The sequence below is a fragment of the Rhinolophus hipposideros genome, assembly GCF_964194185.1.
Source record: "Rhinolophus hipposideros genome assembly, chromosome: 6".
Lineage (NCBI taxonomy): Eukaryota > Metazoa > Chordata > Mammalia > Chiroptera > Rhinolophidae > Rhinolophus > Rhinolophus hipposideros.
This window is the reverse complement of record NC_138052.1, coordinates 67527997-67541580: the sequence shown is the minus strand read 5'-3', so window position 1 is coordinate 67541580 and position 13584 is coordinate 67527997. Positions and strand designations below refer to the sequence as shown.

General features: G+C 36.7%; 1 protein-coding gene across 1 annotated transcript in view; it reads right to left on the bottom strand.

Annotated features, from left to right (window-relative positions):
* Window positions 1-639: 639 nt before the first annotated feature.
* Window positions 640-13584, bottom strand: part of CCDC150 (coiled-coil domain containing 150) — a gene marked incomplete at its 5' end in the record, with an annotated part of 67777 nt that continues 54832 nt past the window's right edge. Inside the window, 7 exon segments of the mRNA XM_081051817.1 lie at window positions 640-997; window positions 1288-1407; window positions 3606-3692; window positions 5321-5482; window positions 5578-5646; window positions 6283-6477; window positions 13404-13530. Coding sequence (XP_080907943.1) covers window positions 881-997; window positions 1288-1407; window positions 3606-3692; window positions 5321-5482; window positions 5578-5646; window positions 6283-6477; window positions 13404-13530 — 877 coding nt within the window. The 3' untranslated portion in view covers window positions 640-880.

Here is a 13584-nt window from a genome sequence, read left to right as displayed (position 1 = left end):
AGTCAGCTTTGTCTTTTTCTATCAGATATAAAAAGTTGAGTGGTGGGCTCATTAACCTCTGACAGTCTTATATTTGATATTCCCTCCAACTGCTCACTTGATCTAGTTCCCGACAGTATCAGCAGCAGCTACCATTACTTGAGCATCAATTAAGTCAAGTATCATGCCATCCATTTACATACATTTGTCTAGATTACCTAATCCAGCATTCAATATCTGAAATAAAAAGATAAAGCTGACTTTATTGCTAACTATAGTAAGGGAGAGCTAGGTTGGTCAGGCAGAGTCTCTTGGAGCAGAGAAGACTGCTATATTTAATAAACTTTTGTGTTTATAGCTGCCTTGGACATTTACAATCTTTGAGGAGATATCTTATGTTAAGTATAGAGATATTAGTCTTATCAAAATGCACTGGTAATTACCCAGCTTAGAAGGGTATAATTTTACAAGAAAGTGGAAGAGTTTTTACCATTTTCTAGGTGATTCTATTTCCAAGGATTATCTAGTGGATGTGACACTGGGACATTTCATTGAAACCAAGTATTGTATCACTTAGCTGCCATATCATCTAGTACCTCACCAAAGGCTTTTTGGTCAAATGTGCTTAGGAAAATAGCTGCGTATTGTGCAACAGGATCTCCTATCCTACACAAATTAATATAAATTTATTGGGAAGAAAATGGGGAAAGAGACAAAACAGATGGGGTAGTTCTGTATTGATATCAGAGTTAATAAAAGGATAAACTCAGGTTCCAAGTCTTTAGCCCACATCAAATACTTCATGTTCTGATGACTGTGGAAACAGGAGAGCCCTAGCGGCTGGGCTCAAGGAATCAATGGCGGTGTCGCTATAAATGAAGAAGCTCCTCTGTCAAGGACATCACTTTCTCTCTAGTTCAGAACGACACTTCTTGGGCACAAGTCTACCATTCTGTTTACTCTCCCACCGATGTAGAACAGACTGGTTCGACATGACGTCTTGCCTTTTATCTTGGTCCTATTGGAAAGAAATCACACCTAACACTGTTCGAAACTAACGGCAGGAGCTGAGGACCTATTTTGTCTTTATGAATATCATTTATTCATCAAGTTGGTGGTTCCAATCTAGACAGTTGGGGAGAGGTGGAGCTTTTAAGAAAAAAAGTTAGTTCATTGGTTTCCTAGCAATAGTTTAAAGAAATCTAAGGATTAGTAAACAGAGTAGCTGGGTGAAGAACTTCTATAATTAGAAATCTGAGAAGAAACAAACCCAGAATTGTGTAAAACAGCCATGTCTAAATGCCCTACCTCTTCCCGCCACCTGTTTTCCCGGGGAAGCCTCTGCAACCGGTTTTTTGTCATCTCAAGCTGTAGGCCATCAAACCTGCACTTAAACCAGCGGTGAGCTTCTTCCAGGTTAGCTGTTATCTGAACATATAAATGTTATCATTAAAAGTTACAACAGTTTTAAGTCTTTTGCATATTAGTTCTAGAGACTTTTTAGCTACATGTGAAAAGACCCGAATTCTGACTATAAGGTCCTTGCGTCCTGTTTGCACAATACACATCCTACAGATAGATGAGAAAGTAATATCTGAATGCAGAGTTAAAGAATATATGCAAGCCTGCTCCTTTTTATGCATTTGTCAATATGTCCTGGATGTGAACTAAGGTAAGAGAGGACCCAGGAGAAAAATCAGAGAAGAATGAAAATACAGAATGGCACTGAAGATGAATATGGTAATTCAAAGCATATTTTGAATTTTTGAGTTCTCTAAATACTTCTCCAAAGTCCTTAAACTGTAAAGGCTAGATTCTCCTGTTGTGCTTTGTAGTAATAGTAATAGAGAGTAATAGAGTGAATTAGTGAAAAACTGGACCAGTTTAGCGTAAGTTGTATTCTTTTTCCTTTATCATAAAAACCGTGTTTCCCTGAAAATAAGACCGGGTATTATACAGTACTTCTCCAAAAGTAAGACTGGATCTTATATTAATTTTTGCTCCAAAAGATGCATTAGGGTGTATTTTCAGGGGATACCTTATTTTTTCATGTACAACAATCTACATTTATTCAAGTACAGTCATGTCATCTTCTGGAACATCGTCATAATGTACTAAATGCGTCCATCTGGCTGATGATCTTAACTGGGGCTTATTTTCAGGGAAACACGAAATTTATACTTTAGCTCATAAACACAAACTTCCAAATTATCTTTGTTAGACTTGAAAACAGTCCCTCTGATAGTTTGTCTTTGAAGGTGAACTGGAATCAGTATTCATGTATTTGACAAATATTTACTGACTGCCTATATATACCTGCACTTTTCTAAGTATTTGGGATACACTGGTATTTTGCAGGCAGAGCCATCAGACTTTTATTTTATATGAATATCGCTTCAAAACAGCTCCAGAGCACATCCTACTAGAATAATAAGTAAAATGACTTGTTTCATGGAGAGCATTTTCGTTTTTTGAATCGGAAGTCTGAGAGGGCCTCACATCTCCATCCCCTGGTGCCTGCTATATAATACTCAATAAACAATGTGCTACTATGTACTTGTCCTATATTAGGCAGGTCATGGTGTGGGAACAAAAGAGTGAGGTAAGAAAATAGAGTTCTCCTTGTCATTTAACTTTTAGAAAGCTACAAAGCTGAAATATTTTCCAGGTCTGTTTGTGCATCCTGATGACAGTGACACTCCCATCCCCCCCCAAACCAAACCCAACCCAACCCCACCTTTCTCCAGCACTTTTACCAGGAGTGGAGGGAAAGATTCTTGAAATGGCATTGTACATCGTGTCTCCTCTTGTATGGCGAATGAGAAGGCAGTTAACATTTATTGAAACTTACTCTGAGCCATCTATCAGAATAACAGAGTAGTATGTGTTAACTTCCTGACTTTTATGGATGTGGTAAGTGATGAGTTAAAGAAAGTAAATGTAACTTCCTTAAGGCTACAGTTGCCATTCGGACTCAGGTTTGCACAGTCCATATTCTTTCTATATTACCATTTTGACAGTCATATTGTCATGTAACTTAATACCTATAAAAGGGACAAATCATGACCAACTGATAGAAACGTCACTGTGATACCTAAAGCTTAAGAATCTCTGTTTTCTTATCTGGAAAATGAGAGGTGATTGTAGTAGATTCATGATTTCTAAGATTCTTTCCAGCTCTAAAAATGTTTGATTTTAAATATCTTTGAAAAAGCTAAATTTAAAATATTAGAACAGGGAAGGCATATTCACAAATTAATAGGATCTATTTTACACTACTAGTTATTGATTGAACAAAGACCTTCCACTTTCATTAATTCATGTCAAACAATAATGCATTAAAATCCACTCATATGCTGGTCTTCCCTTCTTCTATTAGGTGGGAGGGACTTAAACTTCAGGTTTAATCAATATTTCAGCATTCTAGTATCTCTTGTCAGGACACAGAATCTTCATCTAAAAATGATTTCCTCTTTAAAATAGAGACTATACTTAGTACATTACTGGTTCTTGCCTGTGGTACTCCTGACAACTGTGTTAAGGATTTTACACTGACTTTTGTGTTTCAAGGTAGTTGTGTCTGAGGAAACTTAATGTATGTTTCTGTGTCCATGTCCCTGGCCTACCTGTTCAGATTCCACACTGGCTTCTTTTAGTTTATTCTCTGTTGCCTCTTTACATTTCTTCAGGTGTCTGACAGTTTCTTCCAATTCCTGCAAACATGATACAAAGATTTTTACAAACTCCCAATGTACCATAATGAACAAAAAGTTTTAATATTTGTAATAAATGGGCAACCAAATTATGAAAGTATTACTGGGTACTAACTTCAGGTTCTATCTAAATACAAGATAAAAACTTATTTTCAGTTTCACCTACAGTATTCATATATATATATATACATATATATATATACACATATATACATATACATGTGTGTATATATATATACATATAAATATGTATATATATGTGATTACAGAGTTTGATTTATGGATTCTCCTGAAAAAAATGATTATCATCTTTTCCCAGAAATTGGAGGGATGCTTTCATAGCAGAGAATGTCTGTTGGAAAACAGGAGCTTGATGATCTTCCAGACAAGAAAAAGCTAACGGAGTTCATCACCACTAAACCAGTATTACAAGGAATGTTAGCGGAACTTCATTAAGAAGGAGGAAAAATAAAAAAATATGAATAATAAAATGGCAATAACTACATACCTGTCAATAATTATTTTCAATGTAAGTGGATTAAATGCTCCAATTAAAAGACATAGGGTGGCTGAATGGAGAAGAAAACAAGACCCATACCTATGCTGCCTAGAGACCCATTTCAGATCAAAAGACACCCACAGACTAAAAGAGATGGAAAAACGTATTTCATGCAAATGGAAATTAAAAAAACAAACTGGGGTAGCAATATTTATATCAGACAAAATAGACTTTACAGCAACAGCTATCACAAGTGACAAAGGACATTTCATATATAATAGCCATGACATGGAATTAACTTAAGTGCCTGTCAGTAGACAATTGGATAAAGAAGACGTGGTACTAATAGACAATGGAATATTACTTGGCCATAAAAAGAATGAAATCTTAACATTTGCAATAGCATGAATGGACCTAGAGGGTATTATGCTAAGTGAAATAAGTCAAGACAGAGAAAGACAAATACTATATGATTTCACTTACATGTGGAATCTAAAAAAACAAAATAAATGAAGAATCAAAACAGAAACAGATACAAAGAACAAACTGATGGTTGCCTGATGGTTAGGGAACTAGGTGAAAAAGATAAAGGGATTATATAAATGTCTAACCACTATGCTGTGCACCTGAAATGAATGTAATATTGAATGTCAACTGTAATTGAAAAATTAAAAAAAACCCCACTGGATTCTGAATGATATGGGAATAAGAAAAGAAAAAGCTTGATGCTCTCTTGAAATCCCTTTTCAGTAATGTAATGTTATGCTTGGGTTGGGAATAGCTCAAAGTCCTGTAATAGCAACAGGTGTATCGGAGCTAAGGGTAGAACCGAGGAATATAAAGTTCCTGAAAAACTATGAAATTCAGCTCCGAAGTCTTACATAGTAACTAGTAGTTTGCATATGTGAGTTCTAGCTTTAAAAATGGGTATCATTTTTATTAGTTTGAAAATGGAGAACGTGTTTCATATTCAAAGCTCAGACTGCTTCCTTCATGCTGTGATTCTCAGGACTTAGCTAAGAGGAACAACTTGTCAATATAGAATCTAGATAATCCAGGTGCTCTCATGCTGCGCTTGGCCTATGTTGTTTGCTGATAATCTCTGAGGTGAATCTTAAGAAACCTTTACCTGGCACCGATTCTCTAGTTCCTGCCTTATTCTCTGCTCTGCCTCTAGTCGCAGCTCTTGCTGTTTGTTCCGTGCTGATGTATCATACTGGCTCTTCGCCAGGAGCTGCATCTCCTTCTGTAGGTTGGTCATCTCAGATACAAACTTCTGGATACTCAGTGACTAGTAGGGCACAAGAGGGAGACAGGTGGTGAACTGTCCCAAGTTTGGGATTTTATGTGAATGGGAAACAGTTTTTGTGGAAATCATCTATCTACCTGTTCATAGTTTTTTTTCTGATATTGATCCTTAATCAGCTCCATTTGCCTCAATTCTGTTTCTATTTGCTGAAAGTAAATGTGGAAATAACATAGAAAGATGATCAGTGGAATAACTGGCTTGTTCCTTTTGCCTGTAGGATGACAGAAAGAATCCCTTAGAAGACCCAGTTATCAGTTTCTGCTGGGCTGTCCTTCCCATCCAGCCCAATGACCCCAAAGAGCAAAGTCCTGTAATATCACCATAGAAGAGACTGATGGGTAATCAGAAAGTGACACTGGCAGCTAATGAGAAACCAAACATTTACACAGCAGTATCTTGGCTGGAAAAAGAGATAGTTCCCCCCAAGACAATCTTCCCACTTCCCGGGCATAGCTACAATTCTCAGAACACGGGGTTGTTAGCGCTCTGAGGGACTTCATTAAGAAGAAGGAAAAATGAAAAATATGAATAATAAAATGGCAATAACTACATACCTGTCAATAATTATTTTCAGTGTAAGTGGATTAAATGCTCCAATTAAAAGACATAGGGTGGCTGAATGGAGAAGAAAACAAGACCCATACCTATGCTGCCTACAAGACCGATACCTATGCTGCCTACAAGACCCATACCTATGCTGCCTACCTCTAGGTCCCACTGCCTGCCTGGATCCTCATCAGATACTAAGGAAATAAAGGGACAATTAGGGTTTCTCACACAACCTTCATCCTCTCTATATTCTGAACATTATGTGCTTTAGCCGACAAGTGAAGTTTAATTTGGGACTTTTGATTCTTTATTTTCTCCCGGCTACTGTTCAATAGCTTTTCCAACTCTGTAAGTTTCTGCCGCAGCTCTCGGTTGGTCCGGGATACTTCCACTGATCTGAAGTTGGCTTCATCAAGGGCTTTCTTCAGCTGTGGAACACAAAGGGAAAATTAGAATGTTTTTACCTTCCATTCAGTAAGAGAAAGTGTATGTTTAGCCTTGTCCCTGTATTGTGTTCTCTTTAGACCTTTCTTTTAAACGGGAGGGTAACTAAGACAAATAATGTCTGATTAAGTAGATTTGTGGAGCAATACTCTAGTGTTAAAAATTATGAAAAATCACTTAAAGAACACAATCTTTCTTAGAACAGATAAACAGCGTAAATATAAGTTCATCATTTGCTTTTTAAGAGCGTGGCTTTGGAGTCAGACAGACCTAAGTTCAAATCTTAGCTTCATCACTTACTAGCCAAGTAGTTTCGGATAATCAACTTCCCTAGGACTCAGGTTCAGCACTGGAAAAGTGTGTAAATAGTCTACCTCCTAGGATTCCTATAACAGTTACATGAGATAATGTAGAGCCTGACATCCAGTAACTGCTCAGTTATCGTTACTATGCTTTAAGCTTTTCCTTTCTGCCACTTGTGACCTCATGTCTAGAGAAGTTAAAATAAATTATATAATAATTCATATAAATATTTGTCAGTTACTATCATGCATGTATTTTTATAATACTGGCTTTTATTTTTAAAGATTTTAATAAACTTGTCTAGATTTTAAAGATTTAAAGATTTTAATAAACTTGTCTAGTAGAAAAAGAGATAGTGATTACTGTTAAAAACAAGATAATAAGCCCCAAATTAAGTCACTTATGCTAAGCCCTCTGTCACCAAACCGAGACTTAATTACAGGTCGGCTTTCCCACAAATGGATTCTTAAACCAGTCAATTGGGAATAGCCTGGTCAACGCTAGCTGGGTGATCTGCCTGATCGATGCCTACTATCCCCTAAAGGAAAGTAACTTTGCAGTAATCAATCTTTTTTGGGGGGGCCTGGTTTAACTTCCTTGTTCACTCTGCCTATAAAAGCCTTTCATTTTATATAGCTCTTTGGAGCTCCTTTCTGTCTGCTAGATTGGATGCCGCCTGATTTAAATCGATTTTTGGTCAAATCAGCTCTTAAAATTGTTCATATGCCTTAGCTTATCTTTAAAATTTTTTTTATTAGTTTCAGGTGTACAAAACAATGTAATAGACATTTAAACTCCTCACAAAGTGGTAACTCCCCTCCCCCAATCTGCTACCCCTCTGACATCGTATATAGCTGTTACAGTTAAACTGACTATTCCTTATGCTGTACTCCACTTCCTGTGACCATATATATATATAATAAAAGCTAGTTTATTATATATAGTTAGGTAAATAAAAGCTGGTTTAAGTTTACTTATAGTTTATCTTTTAACAGTTCTGGTATCAGAAGAGGGAACCACAGGAGACCCTAGCAGCCGCCAGGAGCAACGAGTAGCCAGACAAAGGTGCCCGTGAGCTTCCTGCTTTCTTTATGCATCTGGAGGTCACAGGTAACTCCCTCGCAGATCCTAGCACTGCAGCTTCTGCTTTCCGAGCTTTCAGACTTTGTTTGAGCATTTATTTTCTGGACTGTGTCTGGAAACTGGCCAAAGTTGGACTTGGTCTAACTTAAAAGCCACACTGGGTACAGAGTTGGACTAGGTCTGATTTAAGCAGGACTTGGGTCCAGTGTGAGGCCTCGGGTAAATAAAATTTAGTTTTATGGCTGAACAAGCAGGTTAATCTTACCAAAGATAATTTTGAATTCCAGTGGCCACAGTGGAGAACTTTTAACCTAGATAAGCTGACCCATTTACAAGATGCCCTAGAGAAAAAGGGGTCTCAGCCTAGCACCATAAAGGGTAGAAGAAAAATTATTTTTCCTCCTCTACAGTTTCTGGTGACCAGGATGAGACCCACTGGGACATCCCACACACTCCAGAGCCACGGTCAGGATCCTGGGGAAACTGGCAGACACTGGCAAAGGGTGAGAATTCTTAGTGAAGTCAGCTTTCCCATGTCTCTATCTGTAGTGCCTGGTTGAGAGAAGAAAGTAAACTTTCACATTGTCCCTTCTTTCCAAATTTCAGATTGACAGGCAGGCAAAAAACACCTGTAAGAATTAGATCTTTGAATAGTGACTTATGAATTTGCTCTCAGGTATCCATTGGTTGTTAATCCTTTCTCACCCAGGGAAAGCTACTGCTACTTGTCTGTCTGGTTTTGTGTCCTTAGAACATGGCTTGGCAACCATCAGGTTGGGGGCCCCCAAAACATGGCCAGGCAGAAATGGGGGTTGCATCCTGTTTGCTGCTAGGGTCCTACTGACTTGCCAGCTCTCAGGGGGAATTGTCTAAGTCTTTTCTTTTGGTTATCTTTGGGAGTGGCTCTGGATTTTGGGAGAGTGGTATCTTTTGCACCCTCTTTGGGTCTGTCTATCTCCTGTGTCTATGCGGTTGTTCAGCACTGCCAAGAATATTAACTGTTTGCCCTGACTCATATTTGGCAATATATTTCAAAGTTTTTTGATTTTCTTTTTAAAAATAGATCTATGGTCTGAATTGGAACCTGATAGGAGTGTTTTTTTAGGCCTTCTCCTCTAAGCTAAAATTAAACTATGTACGCAGAGGGAAAGAAAAAACATTCTGAAGACCTTTGTGGAAGGATTTACTCAAACATTCCAAAGACACACAGCTCTAAATCTCGAACATAGGAATCTTTTGATTTCCATCTTTGTTGACTATCTTCTCCCTGATATAAAGCAGCAAACTGAAGATATCATAGTTGGATAGATCAGTCTCCATATCAGGTTGCAACCCAATTCTTTGAGAAATTAAAACAAGTGTACTTGTCTTACAAATTTAGTGTTTACAAGAACAGAAATGCAGCTCTAGACACAATTCAAAGCCCACTTATCCTTTTTACCAATCCCATACATCCCTATATTCATCTCAAAAGGCTTGCAGATATTGGAAAAGGTCTGGACTTAAGGAACAAAAGTCCTTCAGGGTGGAACCTGCATTCTTTGTGCCTTTTGAGATATAAATATTCTACCTGGTTTTCTCTAGGAACCAAGGTAATTCTTATCAGAAGGAGAAAAAAAAACAAAAAAAAAATTAAAGACTATTTTGAAAATAGGCCTAAGGAAAAATCTTAAAAGTGTCTTTCACAAATTAGTAACAAACTTTAGCTATCTGAGCATGGAACCTTAACTTATTCCATCTGCCAGAAACACAATTTGGATCCAGCTGTTATTTTATAAACTAATAAGTTTGTATTTACCTCTCATAGCTAAAATTTTTAAGTGAAAACTTATCTCTAATTGTGTCTATCTATGTATGTTATAAATGTCTGACTCTTATTCTACCTCTGGATGGCATTGACAAAATTAATTTGTAAAGAGCTCTGTTTAATTGGCTTAAAAAAATAAGCACTTATATAAATCAAGTATACTCTCAGAAATATAGAAACTAACCCAAATGTTTTTCAAGTTCATGGGATCTAGGATAATCCTTGGTAAATAACAGCTCGTTTAAGTTTGTTTAATTAAAACAGGCATGTCTTCAGAGTTATCAGAATTAAACATATTTTTATTCTACCTAGGTTTATGAAAAGTCAAATTAGTTCATGTTATCTCATACAGAAATTGTCAGTAAGAAAGATGGTTAGCTGTTTAATGTCTCATGAGATTTTCATGAGTAATCTAAACATAACTGTTAAGAACAAGTGAATTAAACAGATATAAAAGTTTGTAAATGAACTTCTCAATAATAATTTATTAGTATGTGTACTTAATTAGTATGTCTAGTTATAGTATGTCTACTTAAAAGTTTCCAAAATCTTTTTTGGTAATGTGAAACCTTAAAATTACACTGAGATCAATACTGAAACATTAACTACTGAACATAGGTTTATATTTTTCACAGAAATAGAACAAAAATTCTCAAATTTGTATGGAACCACAAAAGACTCAAAATTGCCAAAGCAATCTAAGAAAAAGAACACATGGGGGTATCACACTCTCTAATTTCAAACTATACAATATACAATACTACAAATAATAAGGCATGGGCAGAAAAATACACACAAACCAATGGAACAGAATTGAGAGCCCAGAAATAAACCTACAAATACATGGGCAACTAATTTATGACAAAGGAGCCAAGAATATACAATGGAGAAAAGAAAGGCTCTTCAAAAAATGGTGTTGGGAAAACTAGACAGCCATATGCAATAGAATGAAACTGGACCACTACCTTACACCATACAAAAAAATTATTGTAACTCAAAATGGCTTAAAGATTTGAATGTAAGACCTGAAACAATAAAATACATAGAAGAAAAAACAGGCACTAAACTTCTGGACCTTGGTCTCAATGGTGTTTTTGTGATTTTTGACTCCAAAGGCAAGGTAAACAAGAACAATAAGCAAATGGGACTAAATTAAATGAAAAAGTTTCTGCTTAACAAAAGAAACCATCAGCAAAACAAAAAAGCAGCCAACCAAACAGGAGGAATTATTTGCAAAATGATACATTCTATAAGGGGTTAATATACAAAGTACATAAAGAACTCATACAACTCAACAAAAGCAAATAATCCAATGAAAAAATGGGCAGAGGATCTGAACAATTTTCTAAGACATACAGATGGCCAACAAGCATATGAAAAGATGTTTAACGTCACTAAGTATTAGGGAAATGCAAGTCAAACCCACAATGATATATCACCTCACATCTGTTAGAACGGCTACTATCAAAAACACAAGAAATAACAAGAGTTGGAGAGAATGTGGATTAAAGAGACCCATGTGCACTACTGTTGAGGTTGTAAATTGGTACCGCCACTATGGAAAACTATGGAGTTTCCTCAAAAACTTAAAAACAGAATTACCATCTGACCTAGAAATCCCTCTTCTGGGTATTTATCCGAAGAAAATGAAAACACTAATTCAAAAGATATATATCCCTATATTCACTACATTATTTACAATAGCTAAGATATGGAAACAACCTAAGTGTTCATCAATGAATGAATGGATAAAGAAGAAGTGGTACATATAGACAATGGGATACTATTTGGCCATAAAAAAGATGAAATATTGCCATTTGGGACAACATAGATGGATCTTGAGGTTAAGGTTATTAAGCTAAGAGAGATAAATAAGACAGAAAAGGAGAAAACTATGATTTCATTCATATGTGGAATACAAAGCAAAAAAGTAACAAACTAAAACAAAAAGTCATAGATACAGACAACAGACTGGTGGTTATCAAACCAAGACTTAATTACAGTTTTGGCTCTCCCAGAAATGGAAACTTAAACACATCAGGAATCATCTGATTAACACTGGTTAGGCCATCCACCTGGTACACCTTTGACATCCCCTAAGTTAGATTTTTCCACCAATACCTCAATCACAGCTTTGCCTAAAACTATCTAAGCCCTAACAACTATCACTTACTTTGTACTTATTATGTTCAGGCAATGTGATAATTACTTTACGTGTATTTTCCAATTATCCATCAAAAGAAACCTGGAAAGTAGTTATGATTTCCATCTTGTGATTAAGGACACTGACTCTTAAGCCATTTGCACAGATAGTAAATTAGTGCACTGCTAATGAGAGGCAGAGCTGGGACTTAAGCAGCGTGCACTAGACCTTCCCTGCTAACTGCGCACTGAGATCACTGTGTTCTAGTCTCGCAAGTTCACAGTTTTCACTGATCCTTCTTAAAAGGATTTCAATTTAAGTATTTTGAACAACTATCTCTGATTAAAAGTACCTTTAATTTCAGTGTACCTTTTTGTTTTCCTCAGAATTTTCTTTTTATAACATTTAAAAAAATGTATTGGGTTGACAATGGTTTTTATAACATTTTTAATATTTATATAGTGCTTTGCAATTTACAAAGCACTATACAAATAGCTGAATTCAATTTTGTGAATGGTCTCTGTAAATTACAATTGCTAAATGCACCAAATTTGGCAAAATACAGACCAACTACCCCAAGTCTAAGAGTTATTTTAATCCCTCTCCCCCCTTTCCTCAGGATACATTTAGTGTTTGTCTGATATTTCTGTTAAAATGGCTTTTTGATTTACTTATTCTCTATTTTCAACAAAACTACTTTGTTTGCTCTAATCATCTAAAGCCCGAAGCAACTGCCCTAGTTCTCTTGAGCCTCCATGTCTCCAGTTTCTCTCCACTGCTGCCAGACCAGCCTTCCTAAAATGTGCTTATATCATTACCTCCATCCACCTCTTTGCTTCTCAGAAACTTACCGTGTTTCACTTTTGCCTAATAGTTCACATCCAACATGCAGATAGCCAAGGCTAACTCTGGTACCATCTACATGCTAGCCACTCTTTCTGAGACATTTCCCAAAGTCTCTGCTCTTATCAAGAGAGGCAAATCCTTTTCATTTGCTCACATGTCCTATTCATTTTTGTAACTAAGCTTTTTTTTTACATTGGGCCTCCCAGCCCTGTCAGTCTCAATCTAGCTTCCCTTTCTCTTCTATCACCCAACCAGCCTAAAATTTCCCTAACTTTAAATTCCTTCAAAATTGTACACAGCCTCTAGCTATCCAAGGAAGGTGCTCTGCTGTTTTCCCTATTGGTCTCATGTGAAGAGTGGAGATCACAATTAAACAAGTGTCATTTAGCATACCCCAGAGCACGGACCTTGTATTTACTACTGCTTTTATATGTGCCTCTCAGGAGAAGGTAAATGCATGATGGATGCTATCCCTCTCTCCCACCTGGTTATCACTCCCCAGTGGAAAAGCTCTCATCAAGGCTTCCTTCATTGGACAGAGAACTGTGTATCAGAAACTGGTTTTTTGTGTGTGTCCGTTTACAAACTGCACAGAGATGGCTTGACTGCATCTGGCTTACTGGTCAAGAGGCATTAAAAGAGCCAAAGAATAACTGCATCCTTTAGCTGGTTCTCCTCTTAAAAGCATTCAGCTTAGAGAGAAACTTTTTTGTCTCTTTTCTCCATACCTGAGCCATTTCCCGTTGTGCTGCTTTCTTTGCAGTGTCTCTCTCCGTTTGAAACTGCTTTCTTAGAGCTTCTATGCGTTCAGTATGCAGTTCTGCTTCCATTTTGGATTCCTCCGTCATCCGTTCTCTGTTTTTAAAAAGACAAAGATAAATCACCTTTAGAAATTATCTTAGAAGGTAA